At 48.0% G+C, this 17,105-nt stretch overlaps 1 protein-coding gene across 1 annotated transcript; it reads right to left on the reverse strand.

The window, feature by feature from the left end:
• Positions 1-5,785: 5,785 nt before the first annotated feature.
• On the reverse strand, positions 5,786-7,690 carry CHST2 (carbohydrate sulfotransferase 2). The gene has a single exon (XM_068982856.1). It carries the CDS (start codon positions 7,688-7,690, stop codon positions 6,107-6,109), a length of 1,584 nt encoding a protein of 527 aa, XP_068838957.1. The 3' UTR covers positions 5,786-6,106.
• Between the last annotated feature and the right edge of the window lie 9,415 nt (positions 7,691-17,105).

Here is a 17,105-nt window from a genome sequence, read left to right on the forward strand (position 1 = left end):
GACAGCAGCACATACTATACCTACAAGGAAATAAACTTAGCCACCGCACCTGGCACACTGAGAAAGCAGAGCAGTTGGCTCAGCACACCCCGCACCTTACTTCTTGAGTTGATTGTAACTTGACCTCCTGCTTTTCTACACATAGACTCTCCCTCTCTATTATACACAAAGCAAATGCAGAGAGTCCCATGGTAGTTTCAGAAAGAAGGGAACATTGTCATCAGCAGAATTTGCCAGCATCCTCCTGCTGAGGACAAGGTCAAGCTCTCCATCCTCACGCAAGACTGTCTGACCTGTTCTTATGGGAAGGGTTCCTCCAACAGCACAGGCTAAGCATACATAAAGTTATAGAAAATAACTTCCTGAACTTAAGAAAGAAGTAAATATTCAGATCAAATGGGCTTGATGAATACTAGACAAAACTAATAGAAAGGGACCAGTTCCTATGGAAGCTTGACACTTTCGTTTTCATAAAAAGAATTCTGCAAGATGGGGGTAGGGGGGAGAGAGTAAAACAAACCAAGAGAATGAACAAATTAGCTACAAGGGAAGAAAAATCCAGACCAGAAGTTAATAAAGCAACATCCATCCTGAGCAGGATTGGTCCCAAGTGGTCTCAAGTCCAACTGATGACTTGGAGGACCTTGTCAATCACTGGCAGCAATCATGGAGGATTATTTGTCCTGTGTGCACTCGCCTCCTTTGAATTCATCATACAGAGTACACTTGTCTCCCCAGGATCTCTGTGCTTTAATGACAGTTACACATAATACCCTGCACCCACCTTCCAGGAACTTGTAGACCACCAACGTTAATTCCCTCCTATAATTAAATATTTCATCTTGGTCTCTGGATGCAGGACTCACTTCATGGGAAACCACCTGTGTAGTTTGTGGGCCCCATGCTCAGAACTGCCCAGGCTTGGTTTAATTCTCTGCTGCTGCAGAGTTGAAATGCTTCATCCTTTTTTAACAAGAGACCCCACATTTTCATTTTGCATGGAGCCTCACAAATTATGAGGCTGGCCCTGTCTGGAGGGCTCACTGCCTCAAGGTGCGTTTCTATCAAGACTTGTCTACACACTCGGGATGGGAGCCATTACCAAATGGCTCTGAGTATAGCTTTTGGTTACAATGATCGCTTTCACCCTCATTTACTTGGCAGGGTGACTGTCATCAACCTGAAAGTTCAAACAGCCCCCAGACACTTCTGACGTCTGATTACAAATAACTGGTTTGGTCAAAAGTTAAGCTTTGACCTTGGCCATCCTCTATCATCCTGCCAGGTACGCAGCCAGGCCCTGTTTCTTTAAGGCTCCTTTCAAGTTTATAAACAACCCCACCCCCTCGACACTGGCTCATAAAGTTTCTCATTCTACAAACTTAATGTGTTATTCAGAACCGAATGATTTCCTTAGCACAATTTGACAAAGGGTGTGCAGAACTGCATCATATGTAATAAAAGTCAAGCCCTGTAATTTCAATTATTAAACACTTGTACTAGAGCCTGCACCTGAGCAGCTCGGTGGCTCATACTTGAACTGCCAAAGTAGCAGCTGGGTTGCCAGAAAGAAGGGAAGGTGCAGAAAACCAGCCTGTGTTCTCAGCCATGACAGATTTGTAAGCGTCCTTCTCAAGATGAGTGACCAGTGGGGTCTATAGACTGTACATTTACCTCAGGACATCCCATTACACAGCTCAAGTCATTCCTCAGATTGCAACTGTTGTTTTCTACACGTCCACCTTGGATCCTGACACAGAACTGTCACCAGCTCTGATAGATTCATCGCCCACACGCTCTCAGAGGCCTGAGAAAAGTGTCCCTCCTGACACGCCCATTTGCTGGTATGTTAATAAAAGCATGCTCTCTTCCGGACCTTGAGACTGTGCAGAAACACACTTGTATGTGCAGGAGGGTATGTGTGCAATGTGTTGGGAGGGAGATGAAGGAGGTCAGGGGAGGCTGGAAAGTGACACCTTGTCCTTATTCACAACTACAGGTAAGACACGCCTTCTTACTTCCCTCTTAGTCTTTCTGAAGTCATCTCTAGAGACTGGGTTTCAAACACGATGTTTATTTCATTGCTCAGACCCAGGGTATATTCACTTAATGGCCTCACTTAGATTTACATTCATTTCAGACAGGGAAATTCAGCCACAACTCTCCTGTGTACAACAGAAATCCTGGACAGAACTGGCCATGGCCTGCATGGGGACAGGCATCCTTTGTCTCATCCAGCATCTACAATAGGACCCAATTCCTGCAAGTAACTATTCTCTGCCTGGGTGAAATTCACAGCACTGAAGGCCGGAAATAAATGTCACAGGCTTCTTGCTGGTGAATAGCACAGGCAGCTCAGCTCGGGGCTCTGTGATGACCTAGAGAGGTGCGATGGCAGTGATGGGAGGGAGCCTCAAGAGGGAGAGGATATATGTATACAGATAGCTGATTCACATTGTTGTACAGCAGAAACTAACACAACATTGTCGAGCAATTATACTCCAATTAAAAAGAAAAAAAGAAAAACCACAGGCTTCCGCAATCATGAACAACATCCCAGCCCTCCCTTAAGGTATCAGGGCAGCATTAAATATTCTGCAGGTATGTTCTAATCCCTGCCTTTTATCTCGTTCATTGGAAAAACAAAGAATAAAAGTTGAATCCCTCATTTGGAAACTTTTATCTCTCCCCATTCAGAAATTCTAATTCATCAAAGGGAAATGTTGGTCTACACACAGCAACACTCCCCCACCCCCGACAGCCCCTCAACAACCAGGAAATCTTGCAAGTGTTCCTAGCACCTATGCCTCACATTTAAATAGAACCTAAGATCCACTCTCTTGAGCAAACTTTGGTGAACAGCCTGGCACTTTCTCCAGGTAACTCATTTTCCCACTCTTCCCCTTCTGAGCACTTTCAAAATTGGATAGTAACATATTTCACTCAGTAAGTACTTATCAAGTACCCACTGCATAGTAGACATTGAAGGGAACAGGATTTGCCCCAGTCCCCGCCCACAAGGTATCCACGGGTCAGTCTGAATGAGGCCTTTGAGTGCCTCTGAGCTCCCTGAAACTCAAGCACCCAGACTGGGCTGCTGCCTTTTTCCAAACTCACATTTGTTGGCTAAATGTGCTAAGGAGACTTCGTTCTACAAATAGAGCTTTCTCATTAGCAAAGGCATTCCAAAGTCAAAGGGGTAAGTCAGGCGTGCTATGGGTTGAACAGAATTTGAAAATAAAAATCACTCTGATAACCTGCTCTGAAGAATACCTCCTCCTGCTGATGGACTTATTGCCAAGCTGAGAACAGTGAAAAGAACCTCTTTCACGTTTGCTGCTTCAGAAATGGTCCCAGGCTTAGTTGCAATCTGTTGTGACATGAGTCTGCGAGCACCAGGGACTGACCAAGGCTGATTAACACCCCAAACTGCTTCCCTCCTTCTCAGACCTGTGGAAGGTGAATGTCACTAATACGATGATCTCGGCTGTTAGTGGGAACAACACCTGTCTCACTTTCCTAGAATGCAGCAAGGTATAAATTCTCCAGGAGCAACAATTCACCCTGTCAAATTACAGAGCCCAAGAATGGCAGAGTGGAGCAAAGCAGCTGCTACAAAACAAGAAAATTACAGGCAGAAGCTCCGTTCAAGCACAGCAAGGGGAGAACTGTTGGTGTTCAGCTCAAAATTTCATCTGAGCAGAGACCACGAATGTGCTGCAGGCTGCCAAGCCTCTACGTGACATCTCTTATTTTTTAAATGCAAGATCCAAAAACATCGCAATTCCATTGTAACTCAATCGAAGTCCAGAGAGAAGAATGAATTCCACTGCTTAAAAATGCTTCACTCGAAAACTAAGCGTGAATTTTACTGTGATTAAGTGAAAAGAGTTGATTCTAATGCCACATGAAATTTGTTTTTAAATGGTTCTTTTATTCAGAGCGGTTGCTTTTTAATGATGTTGTTTTAATTTTCTGCTAAACCTGTTTCATCTCTAGTCATCCAACATTAATATTTATTTTGTTCATTTACTTTTAAAATATTCTTAAAGCTGTTACAAATATTCTACTGCTGCTGAAGATAATTCAGCATAGGCGCTACCATGAAAATATCATAGAAACCATGATCAATGTGTTATAGCTGTAATCTGGCTTAATAAACACAACACTATAAACAATTTTAGTAAATTAAGAAATATCCATTCTAGAATGTGTTATTAAATCAACTGCTAAATACATCCTTTTTTTAACCTCTGTGCTTCATCCCGGAATTAACAGCGTAGTTAGATTTCACATTGTAATGAAAATTATACTTAAGAATCATCTTGGGTTAAAGTATTTCCCATGTACATATTCCTTTCCATTCTATTTTCCTTAAAATAAAACCCTCAGCATTTAACCTATACAGATTGGCTTGCACAAATCTCACAATAAATTACAGTAAAATAGCTACGATGAACTTGAACTTGTACCGTATTTAATGTAATATATAACTACACTCTCATTCCTATTTAAGCTTCATAACTTTATATCATAATACAACATTCTGCAGAATGCTTCAGTACAAATGGGCTCAGGACGGCAGCAACACCATTACCATTACAGGAAAACTGCAATGGTTTTTTTCCCCTAGAAAATACCAAATCCCAAAATCCAACTACTAACTCATAATTCACTTTCATTTCCTCTTCCCCATAATTTATTTTCACATCTAAAAGAAGCTCTTGGTTGAAGCCTTATATTGTCAGAACATGTAGCTACTTCACAATTTTACTTTTAGGAAACACGATAAAGAAAAGCAATGTACCCCACAGGCATCCTAAGTAAACCATTATTAATTCACATTCTCTTTTCATTAATTTGGCTAGGAAGCCGGGAATAAGGGGGATAGCCTGTGGGCGCCCTTACAGTTCTCAGATCAAAAACTTCCCTTTTCATATGCCTCCGTGGAGTGTGTCAGAGGCAGAAACATTCCAAACTCAGATACTTGCATCACTTTTCTAACCGAAGAACTTGTTGACTACCATTGCCAACAAAACATTCACACTAATTTTTAAGGTTTGTGTTCACATCATCAGATGGTTTTTGAACTATCTACTTATCTTCTAAGAAAAAATCCTGTTTCTGAACTAAACTTAGGACCAAAACATCAGTCTCTGGTTCAAGGTTTCTCAGTGTAACTCCAGGGTAATCAAAACCGAATGCCTTCAAACCCTCAAGAGGTTACTTCTTCCTTTCTGTGCCCCAAGTGGAAAGTACTGCCATGCTTTTTCCTCCACTGCCCTGCTTGGTTTTTTGCCTTTAGAATTTGAAGATGTGTTCCCATTCCTGGGCACTGGACAGGCTATGATTTACCTGGGAGAAAACAACTCCAAGGTAGGGATCAAGGAGTCAGAGGCTGTCTCTGACAGGAAAGTCCCACCCATCTTAACTGTTTTCTAGGAAGCAGATGGGGGGAAAGAGGGTGGGAATAAGGGAAGCAGATTCTGTCTGAAGCTGCACAGGACAAGGAACACAGGTAAATCCAGAGTAATGGAGGCAAATATTTTTAAAAAAGAATATTATTTATTCTCTTCTTTATTAATACTCATGTATGACCTTTGCTTTTTACATAAAAGTCTACTTTGTAAGAATGCCTCCTTGGTTTAGCATGCCCAATGGGGCTTTCACTCCAGGACCACTTCCCCTTTCTCCACCCACCCCTCCCCCCATATCCAAAGACTCTTCTACACGTTCACAGATACCACGAAAATTTTGTAAACAAGACTTGCAGTTACCCGATCTTGATTTAATCAACATCCCACTTCAAAATGGAAGGCAGGTAGGGAAGAGGGGAAGAAAAGGGAAGAAAAGCTAGAGGAGAGAGAGAAGGGCAGCTGTGGTCAGAACTTTCAAGTCGCCTTTTCTGAGATGTGTGTGCATTGTGGCTCTTTCTTGAAATTCCATGACTCAAAACATTGACAGCAAGTGCCTGTGTATTTATATGATGTATCTATAACAGAATATGTGGGCTTCCTCAGTTTGGATCGGGGCTGTTTTTGTTGAAACACACCACAGTCCTTCTGTGGGTGTCTCCACAGGGCGTCAGGTCTCCCCGGAACCCCTCTCAGAGTCGGGGTTTCCGGAGCAGGGTCTTGCTGAGGTCTTTGACCTCCTCAGGGCTATTGACGCGCTCATAGCCCAGCACGGCCATGGGCTGGTAGCAAAACTCCTCCACCTGTTTAATCTGCTGGAAGGTGAGGGCGGTCCGCCAGGCGTTGGCGGCCTGTGTGGCGTTGCGGGCTGACACCACGAAAGGCTTGGAGGAGGAGCCTGAGCCACTAGTCATGTTGAGTGCAAACTGCTCCATTTCGGGGCTCACCAACAGCCCCACAAAGTCGTACACCCTCCGTAGGGTTTTGACAGGGTCTCCCACCAAGTCCTCGTACCGCACCACCAGGTAATGGCCCTGCAGCCAGTCAGGGGGCTGCAGGGCCGTCTGCAGCGTCTTGGCCATGCTGTTGCAGATGACCTCCATGGCGCCAAGCGCGTGGTAGTCTGCCGGCCCTCCCATGCTCTCCTTCTTGACGCCCAGTTTGTGGCCGGGGGCCTCCAGGAAGGGCATGCGGTGGGCTCGGGGGTCCCGGCTGCGCACCACCTGCAGGCTTTCACGGATGAGACCGTGGCGCGAGCGAATGCGTGAGCTGGCCACAGCGCGGGGGTCCCTCACCAGATGAATGACCTTGAGGTCCAGGGCCGGGTCTCGCAACAGTGGCGCCAATACCGCCACGTCGAAGACCCGAACACCCTTGATAACCAGCGTGCGGTACTTGCGGCACTCCTCCTCGAAGCGCGCCAGGCGCTGCGGCGGGCACTTCTTGCACACGCGGTCGTCCACCAGTCCCACTACCTCCTTGCGGTAGGCGGGGCACAGCGGCGAGGAGCACACCACCTTATTGGTGGCCGCACCGAAGATGCCCAGCGTGGTGAGGTTGCGCCCCCCACTGCCGGCGGGGCTGTACAGCTGGAAGACCGAGAGGTCGCAGCGGTAGAGAGCGCTCAGCATGTCCCGCGCCGCCCCTTGCAGGGAGACGGCGTCCCCCGGGTACAGTTTCTGCCACACGTGCCACACCGGCTCGTAGAGGAAGAACACTTCGGGGTTCTGGTTGAAAAGCTCGCCGAAGAAGGACGAGCCTGAGCGCCACGTGGTGAACACGTACACCAACTGCCTCTTGTCCCCGCCGCCCCGACTGCCATTACCTGGAGGGGCTGCGGCCCTCGCTGCCCCGGCCGCGACTGCCGGAGCTGCCTGGACTGCGGCGACGGGCGGGCGGTATGGGGTCCGGGGATCCAAGCGGGTGTGTGCGCGGGGCGGCACGGCTGGAGGAGGTCCTGGGCGCCCCCAGCCGCCCGAAGCCGCCCCCGCCCCGGCACCCAGGGACCCGTCGGGGCTGCACTGCTGCAACGGCTCCTTGTGCCACTTGTAGTCCAGGAGGTTGAGCATGGTGAGCACCAGCAGCAGCGCGTAGCCCGCGCAGAGCACCAGCGCCTTCCTGCGGAACACCTTCATTCCGAGTGGGGACGCAGGCCAGCGGCGACCCAGGCGCCGGGGCCACGGCGGGAGCAGGGCGCGCGGCCCGGCGGCGGGCGCGGCTGGGAGCAACCCGAGGGGCGCGCCCGCGGGTAGGGCTCGCGGCGGGCTGCGGCTCATCACAGGCACAACCCGGGCCGGCAGCGCGGCGGAGGCGGCCCTGCAACCCGGGAGGGGGACTCAGCGGCCCCGCTTCGGGCGCTGGGACTTGGGCCGCGGCTCCGAGGCGGGCGCGGCAGCAGCGGCGGCTGGTCCCCGGCGCCCAAGACTGGCTCTCCCATGGCAGCGGCTCCGAGAAGGACCTGCGAGGGGAAGCGGAGTAAGCCGGGGCGCCCCAATTCTCCCCCCAGCCGCCTCCTCCCGCTAAGTAACGCCCACCCTCCGGTCTGCCTGGCTCCCCAGCTCACCTGGAGCCGCGGGCGCGCCCCGGGGCGGCCCAGGAGCACGGCCCGGCGTTCAGTCCTGCTGTCACTCGTTCCTCGATTTCTCGAGAGCTGTTTTCCGCCTGGGGTCCCCGCGCCTCCGAGGGGGCCGCGCGAATTGGCAGCCCAAGCCCTGGGCAGAGTTTCTGGGCAGCGGGCGCCCTGCGGCTGGGGAAGGGAAACTTTCACCGGGCCCGGAGCCCTGCTCTGTGCTCTGCCGAGTTCACTGCACCCGGCTCCAGCGGCGTCTCCGCCGCCCTCTCGGGACTGTAGCTTCCTTCCTCGCTCTGGGGAGTGAAGCTGGCCGACGGAGATTGGGGTGGGGGGGGCCGCTTATACTGGACCCGGTTCCCGGCAAAGCAGCTCCGCCTCTCTTGCTCTCAGTCTCCGCGCCCCGAATCCTCCCATCTCTTTGGCAGTGGTAGATGGGGCGCAGCGCGACCCTGCAGCCGCGGCGGCAGGAGCCGCTTCTTCCATCACCAGAAGGATGCCCTCCGGGAGGGCACTGCCGGCAGCCCCCGCCGCTTCTCAGCCTCCTACTGGCCCGGAAACCCCTTTACATACACACAGCTCTAGGCAAAGGAACTGGGGTCTGCAGCGCTCTCTTGCCCGTCCCGCCCCCGGCACCAGGCTCTTCTGGCCAACGAGGAATCCAGACAGAGAAAACCCCCGCCGCCACAGCCGCCGCCGAGCGAAAGCGGCGCCCAGGAGGATGCAGCTACGCGCCTCTCCCTACGCCGAGCGGCTGCAACGCGCTCGGGCCAGCCTCTGCGCGGCTCCTGCCAGCCCGCGCCGGGTTGGTGCGCGCCGCCGTCTGTCGCTGCGGCTCCTCCCCTTCGCCGCGCCGCCCGCCCCCTCGCAGCGCCCAGCTCCCGCCGCCGCCTTGGGGGTTGAAGATGCGGGGCCCGGTTTACAGCGGCGTCGCTTGGGCCTCCATCCGCTCCGCTGAGGCCGTAGCCATCCCAGCTCCACGCGCCAGGGTACGGATCCGGGGTTCGGAGCGCTTGGGCGCCCCGACCTCTGGGAAACTTGGATTCTTGTGTGTGCTGCTGCCGGGCTCAACCGCACATTTTTGCTCTCGGAAAGAGTTGGTGACAAAGTTTGGGCAGAAATCCCCCAGTGGCTTCCCACTCCGCTCTGCCCCGCCTGGGTCGGCGCCGCCGGCTCCCGGTAGGAACCCAGGACGCACCCGCGCCTCGGAGCGCACAGAGGGCGCCGAGCACCGGTCTCGGGCTTCCCACTCCCGGCGCGCCCATTTCATCTGGCCTGAGGCTTCCCCCTCACCAAGGAAGTAATAAATCTTTCTGGCCCCAGGGTCAAAGAAGAAGCTTCAGTTTTCCTGAGGAGTGTGCCAGCGGGGCGTCTTCTCCCCGCTTTCCTCCAACTATGGAGAGGGCCTCTCTGGTTTTATTACGCCCCCAGCAGACGCCCTCGGCATCTCTGCTCCTAATGACGCGCCCGCTGTGATTGATGTCCTCGGGAATTGGGGTGATAGGGGGTCGGGGGTGACTATTTGTTCTAGTTTACAAAAATTCTCGTTTTGCTTCTTGGTTTTAGAGACGCGATCAAAAGATTTGACCCTAAAAGAAACGCAGTTGTTGAAAGTAGATCATTTTAGCTTTAAGTACTTTTTTATTTTTAATATAATGAGGAACAGCCTCCTTCCCCCTCTCTTCTCTTACCAACAGAGGCTAAGCCATAGCTGACTTTCAGCCACAAAATGGGGACACTTATAATAGCCTCCTGTATTTGAATGGTGATGAGGAATTAGATGCCCAAATGATTAATCCCCACATGAGAGCCCTGGGCTGAATCGCTCCGAATCCCGAAGGTTCTTGAGGCTAAGTCCGCTGGTAACTGATCTCCTGGAGGCATTTTGCTGCTTCCTGTCCTGATGGGAGTTTTTATAAGTTTGACAAAATTGCTGCACGTTTATCTTTATACTATGTGGGGCAGCCTTTCTCGGCCAGAGGATACTTCTAAATTTAAAATGTTGTTTGCGCCGTTATTTTTCAGTGAGTCTTACTGAAGTACGAATCAGTACTTCAGTACTTGCTGAAGTGCAAGAGTCTTAGAAAGTGACTTAATTCATAGGAATTTTCAGAGTAGAAAAATGTTCCAAGAATTTGATTTAGCCTCGTTTACAGAAATATCCAGAAAGCCACGGGTAGAGTTCAGAATTTTTTCCCCGTGGTTCTGATAAAGAGTAAGGATGAGCCATTTCTAAGACAGATTTTTTAGAAATGAAGGGAGGAAGCATGAAGGTGGAATTTTATAGGTAGCCTTCTCAAGCAGAGTAGCATTTCCCCTGGGAGCACGTCACGCTAGACAGAGGTTTTTAAGCCCTGTTTACAGACTGTGAGAGTTTCATGGAATGACTTCCCATCTCTCCATTTCTGGGCCCACCCACTTCCTTCCCCTGCTGTCTCTACCCCTCTCCCTTCTTCCCTCTGCTCTTTCCCCACAAAACTGACATGATACTGACACAGGAAAGAGTGGAAGAGAGGGACTTGGAAGGCAAGGAAATTTCGAGGTTAGTATTCAACTTGGTTCTGAGAAAAATAATTTCTAATATTTAAAATTTTGTCCCTGGCTTTGTGGTTACTCAGAAAGCTCAGTGAATTGCAGTTATTTGATGTAAGGACCCTTTTTAAAACCATTGTTTGCATAGAAACTGTTCTGTCTGCAATTCTGTAACACTTTCCCAAAGTTGGCAAAATAGTAAATCCCTTTGCCCGACAGCCCCACAGGGAAAGCTCAGCTGACATCAATTTACAGGTTCCAGCAACTCCACCCTCTCCTTGCTTGCAAATAATTTACCGTTTTGCACCATGTCATAATTAATGCCAAACTTCGTCAGGACTAATGACATCCAAAAACATGATAATGCCTTCCCTTCCCACATTGGTTCAGGAAGTCCTTTCAATTTTTTAAATCCACATGTCCCTTTAAAAAGTAATGACCGAGACATATTAGAAGTCACGTAAGTCCATTGCCAGAGGAGCCAGTCAGGGCTAGCCTTAATTTCAGGGCTAGCCTTAATTTCAGCTCACTGTTGAATTTACTGCAATTGAGTCTTTTCCATGAAGCTCCTCAGTCTACTCTCTGCTGTCTGGGATGTGGAAAGGAAACTGCTGTGGAAACTTGCTGTAGCATTTACCTAATCCTGGACAGAGAGGAGGTCTAACATTCTGGGGTGCTGTAGGCCCAGTGCCCAGTCTGTGGAATGTGGCAGAGAGGTCTTCCCAGACTTTCCTCTGTAGTCTGAATTGGGAGACAACATAAGGCTGGGTTACCTGGCCAGTATCTGGCCAAGCCTGTCTGTGTCCCTGTGGTCCCACAGCTTCACCTCTGGGGAACACCTACCACTGGGCACCAAGATCCATTCAGTCACTCATCGTTTCAGCAGATACATATTTCCAGTGGAACTTGAGTGCACAGAGTTGGATTCATCATTATCCTTGATTTAAAACACATTGACATCATTAGTTCAAGGGTCGCCCTTTTCTTTTTTTATATGGTTTTAAATAGTTTGACTATTAAATGAATGACTCCCCTAGCGGCTCAGACGGTAAAGCATCTGCCTATAATGCAGGAGACCCAGGTTCAATCCCTGAGTCGGGAATATCTCCTGGAGAAGGAAATGGCAACCCACTCCAGTATTCCAGCCTAGAAAATTCCATGGATGGAGGAGCCTGGTAGGCTACGGAGTCCATGGGGTCACAAAGAGTCAGACACGACTGAGTGACTTCTCTTTCACTTACAATTAGTATAATGAATACTCATGAACCCATTATACAGCCCAAGAGCCTCCAGAGGTAAACAACTCTGCTTAATTTAGTTTAAAAATTGAAACAAAATGGTCAAGTTCAAGGTGCAGGGGACCAGAGTGGAGGTTGGGGGTTGGGGGTTGGGGAGGGCGGGTTGCCTTATCTGTCAAAAAAGGAAATAGCCTAAATAGTGTTATGATCATGAAGGAATTCTTTTGGGTTTCCACCTTTAAATTCTAGTGTGTAGCCCTCAGTCATCCTGAGGAACTCTAGCTCTTCATCAACACCACTCACTCACCTCCACTCCCACCCCCTATGTCCCACCCCCCATCCCCACCAAGCCTTATTTATCACCAGCTGGATGAAAACAGCCCACAGTTCCCCACCACCCTGGGTCTTTCTTCTCTGCAAAATACTACTCACTTCCCTTCTGACATTGCAGCTCACCAAATGTGTAGATTCTGTGACACCAACTGGATGTCCAGCAAATTAGCTCAATGCAGACACTGTCTACCTGGAGAGAGTGTCAGATCCCAGAGATTTACAGCTCAGGGCCACTAGACTGCTCCCCATTTGCAATCACAATCCAGATTATCACCTGGGGTCTGACCAGTCGGTCACAAGTAAGAGGTTCCCACAACCTTCTTGGATTCAATTAATGTGCTAGAATGGATCACCGGACTCTGGAAAAGTTTACTTACTTTTATTGATTTATTGTAAAAGGATACGATAAAGAGCCAGACAGAAGCGATGCACAAGGCATGGTATGTGGGAAGGGGTGTGGAGCTTGCACGCCCCTTCTAGGCTCACCCCTCCCCCAGCACCAACACATGTTCACCAGCATGAGGTTCTTTGAAACCCTTACTGTTGGAAAGTATGGAGGCCTCTCAGATAGTCATGACCAATAATTAACTCCATTTCTAGCCCTTCTTCCCTCACCGGAAGATGGAGGCTAGTGGGGAAATTCATTGTTTCTAATGTGACTTGGTTTTTCTGGTGACCAGCCCCCATCCAGGAGCCCACCCAGAGTCACTTCAACAGAACAAAAGATGCTCCTAGTACTTTTTTTTTTTTTTTTGGTTGGACCATTTTAAACTCTGTATGAAATTTGTTACAATATTACTTCTCTTTTATGTTTTGGTTTTTTGACCTAGAGGCATGTGGGATCCTAGGTCCCCCACCAGGGGTGGAACCCTCACTCCCTGCATTGGAAGGTGAAGTGTTAGCCACTGGACCACCAGAGAAGTCCGTAGTACTCTTATCACTTAGGAAATTGCAAGGGTTTCAGGAGTCTTGTGCCTGGAATCAGAGACATAGACCAATATATGTATAGTTCTTATTATCTCACGCTAACACTGATTGGTTATGATTATACACCATTGGTATATGATTATTATTCCCTTATGATTATACAGTAGAAGTGAGAAATAGATTTAAGGGCCTAGATCTGATAGATAGAGTGCCTGATGGACTATGGAATGAGGTTCATAACATTGTACAGGAGACAGGGATCAAGACCATCCCCATGGAAAAGAAATGCAAAAAAACAAAATGGCTGTCTGGGGAGGCCTTACAAATAGCTGTGAAAAGAAGAGAGGTGAAAAACAGAGGAGAAAAGGAAAGATATAAGCATCTGAATGCAGAGTTCCAGAAAATAGCAACAAGAGATAAGAAAGCCTTCCTCAGTGATCAATGCAAAGAAATAGAGGAAAAGAACAGAATGGGAAAGACTAGAGATCTCTTCAAGAAAATTAGAGATACCAAGGGAACATTTCATGGAAAGATGGGCTCGATAAAGGATAGAAATGGTATGGACCTAACAGAAGCAGAAGATATTAAGAGGTGGCAAGAATACACAGAAGAACTGTACAAAAAAGATCTTCACGACCCGGATAATCATGATGGTGTGATCACTCATCTAGAGCCAGACATCCTGGAATGTGAAGTCAAGTGGGCCTTAGAAAGCATCACTGTGAACAAAGCTAGTGGAGGTGATGGAATTCCAGTTGAGCTATTTCAAATCCTGAAAGATGATGCTGTGAAAGTGCTACACTCAATATGCCAGCAAGTTTGGAAAACTCAGCAGTGGCCACAGGACTGGAAAAGGTCAGTTTTCATTCCAATCCCAAAGAAAAGCAATGCCAACGAATGTTCAAACTACCACACAATTGCACTCATCTCACATGCTAGTAAAGTAATGCTCAAAATTCTCCAAGCCAACTTTCAGCAATATGTGAACCATGAACTTCCTGATGTTCAAGCTGGTTTTCGAAAAGGCAGAGGAACCAGAGACCAAATTGCCAACATCCGCTGGATCATTGAAAAAGCAAGAGAGTTCCAGAAAAACATCTATTTCGGCTTCACTGACTATGCCAAAGCCTTTGACTGTGTGGATCACAATAAACTGTGGAAAATTCTGAGAGAGATGAGAATCCCAGAGCACCTGACCTGCCTCTTGAGAAATCTGTATGCAGGTCAGGAAGCCACAGTTAGAACTGGACATGGAACAACAGACTGGTTTCAAATAGCAAAGGAGTACGTCAAGGCTGTATATTGTCACCCTGCTTCTTTAACTTATATGCAGAGTACATCATGAGAAACGCTGGGCTGGAAGAAGCACAAGCTGGAATCAAGATTGTTGGGAGAAATATCAATAACCTCAGATATGCAGACGACACCACCCTTATGGCAGAAAGTGAAGAGGAACTAAAAAGCCTCGATGGAAGTGAAAGAGGAGAGTGAAAAAGTTGGCTTAAAGCTCAACATTCAGAAAACAAAGATCATGGCATCTGGTCCCATCACTTCATGGGAAATAGATGGGGAAACAGTGTCAGACTTTATTTTTGGGGGCTCCAAAATCACTGCAGATGGTGATTGAAGTGATGAAATTAAAAGACAGTTACTCCTTGGAAGAAAAGTTATGACCAACCTAGATAGCATATTCAAAACCAGAGACATTACTTTGCCGACTAAGGTCCATCTAGTCAAGGCTATGGTTTTTCCTGTGGTCATGTATGGATGTGAGAGTTGGACTGTGAAGGAGGCTGAGCACCGAAGAATTGATGCTTTTGAACTGTGGTGTTGGAGAAGACTCTTGAGAGTCCCTTGGACTGCAAAGAGATCCAACCAGTCCATTCTGAAGGAGATCAGCCCTGGGATTTCTTTGGAAGAACTGATGCTAAAGCTGAAACTCCAATACTTTGGCCACCTCATGAGAAGAATTGACTCATTGGAAAAGACTCTGATGCTGGGAGGGATTGGGGGCAGGAGGAAAAGGGGACAACAGAGAATGAGATGGCTGGATGGCATCACGGACTCGATGGACGTGAGTCTGAGTGAACTCCAGGAGTTAGTGATGGACAGGGAGGCCTGGCGTGCTGCGATTCATGGGGTCGCAAAGAGTCGGACATGACTGAGAAACTGAACTGAATGAACACTGAATGGGCTACTCACTCATAACCACTGATCTCTTTCATGATTATTTAATTATAACACCCCATTCAAAAAATAGCAGAAATGTGAGGTAGCTCACAAAGATAAACACAAGAAAATTGATCAAAAGGGAAAATAACATGAAGCCAGCGTATGGTCTGCACGACAGTTCATTTCATGAGGTCCTATGTAGTTCCCTGGCAGCTCAGACAGTAAAAGCATCTGCCTTTTATGTGGGAGACCTGGGTTCAATCCCTGGGTTGGGAAGATCCCCTGGAGAAGGAAATGGCAACCCACTCCACTACTCTTGCCTGGAAAATCCCATGGACGGAAGAGCCTCGTAGGCTACAGTCCATGGGGTCGTGATGAGTCGGACACAACTGAGCGACTTCACTTTTCTTTCAGTTTATGTAGTTGTGGGCAGTAAGTCCAAAAATTGACTCTGAGCTTCCTAGTAGGCATTGTAAAGAAGGAAGGTTGCTCAGGAGATTGACAGCTTTGCCTAACATAGAGAACTAAGGTAATAGTTTCTCTTCTTTGTATCGTAAGCTTGATTCATATGATTTCCTTGTTCACTGCTTTATTCCTAATACTAGTACCATATCTGGCATATGTGTTCAATAAATACCTGCTGGGTGATTACTATGGGTCCTTAAAAAGGAATTATGCAGTATGGAAAGTGTACTATATCCTTAAATATGTCTCTACGATCTACAATAATAACAAGTAAAGAGTGGGGGCAGAAGGTACCAGTTCTTATTAGCCCAGTCAATGCAATCTAATGTCATAACATCAGTACTCAGCTCAGGAAAGGTGGTTTAGTGTGGACCACATCTACCACTCTCATGTAGTGTCTGGCCTCCTGCTTCATCTCAGCAGACTGCATGGAGCTACGTATCATGCCCATGTGTAGGGGGTGAATCCCTTCTAGAAAGAGGCTTCTTGGAGAAATGACTGCCTGGAAACAAGGGACTCAGCTTCTGTCAACTCTTTCCACATCTCTATGCCAAACATCTCCCCACAGCAGGAAAAGCTGTGTCTTGTGCCATCAGCTAGAAAGCAGTCTTGAAGCATTTGGAAAATCATTCAATTTCCCCTTGCTGTCCCGCTCAGGTTCCCAGAACTTGCAGTTTATGAACACACCTAATGGAGTAGAACTGGGAGCTTGCAACATACCTTACTCTGACCACTGGCGTTTGTCTCCAGGCTGGAGCTCCAGCTCACAGGAATTGCTCCTTGGAGCAAACTTGTTCCATCCATGGAGAGCCTACCCATCCCTCCGACAGTTGGATGCCTGGAGATTAGTCCTCCCTGTATCCCCTGAGAGATGGCCAATCTGCTCACTGTGGATCTTCTAGACCCACCTCTTACCTGCTCTCAGCCAGTCAGGAGCAGTGACTTTCACTGTTTCTATAAAAAACACAACATTTAAAGAAGCTTTGCCGTTGACATTTTAGTGTATGATCAGAAGTACTTTAAAAATCGTCAACCAGTCACCAGAATCCACTGTCACACGGAAGCAGAGATAACATCACACAGGTAGAAACTCCATGGGACATCCACAGGGCTATGCAATTATAGAATTCTGCTTAAAACAAATAAAGGGCTGTCTAGTGTACTACCCCCATGCCTTCAATGTGACTTCTACCTTGGGTACCACAGTCTCTGATAAAAGGCTGTCAATTGGAAAACCTCTTTATTGACAGAAGAAATTAAGTTCCTTGAGATGTAGCAACCAGATATACAGCTCATGTACAGAATTTGAAATCGGCCCTGGATTCAGTTCCCTTCAAGTTTACTTACTGTTTCCATGTTCTCAGACAAGACATGTCATCTCCCTGGGTCTCAGTTTCCCATCTGTAATATTGGGGTCATAATAGCCATCTCCTTGAATGACTAGAAAAAGCCAGA

This window comes from Capricornis sumatraensis, chromosome 1 (genome assembly GCF_032405125.1).
Source record: "Capricornis sumatraensis isolate serow.1 chromosome 1, serow.2, whole genome shotgun sequence".
NCBI lineage: Eukaryota > Metazoa > Chordata > Mammalia > Artiodactyla > Bovidae > Capricornis > Capricornis sumatraensis.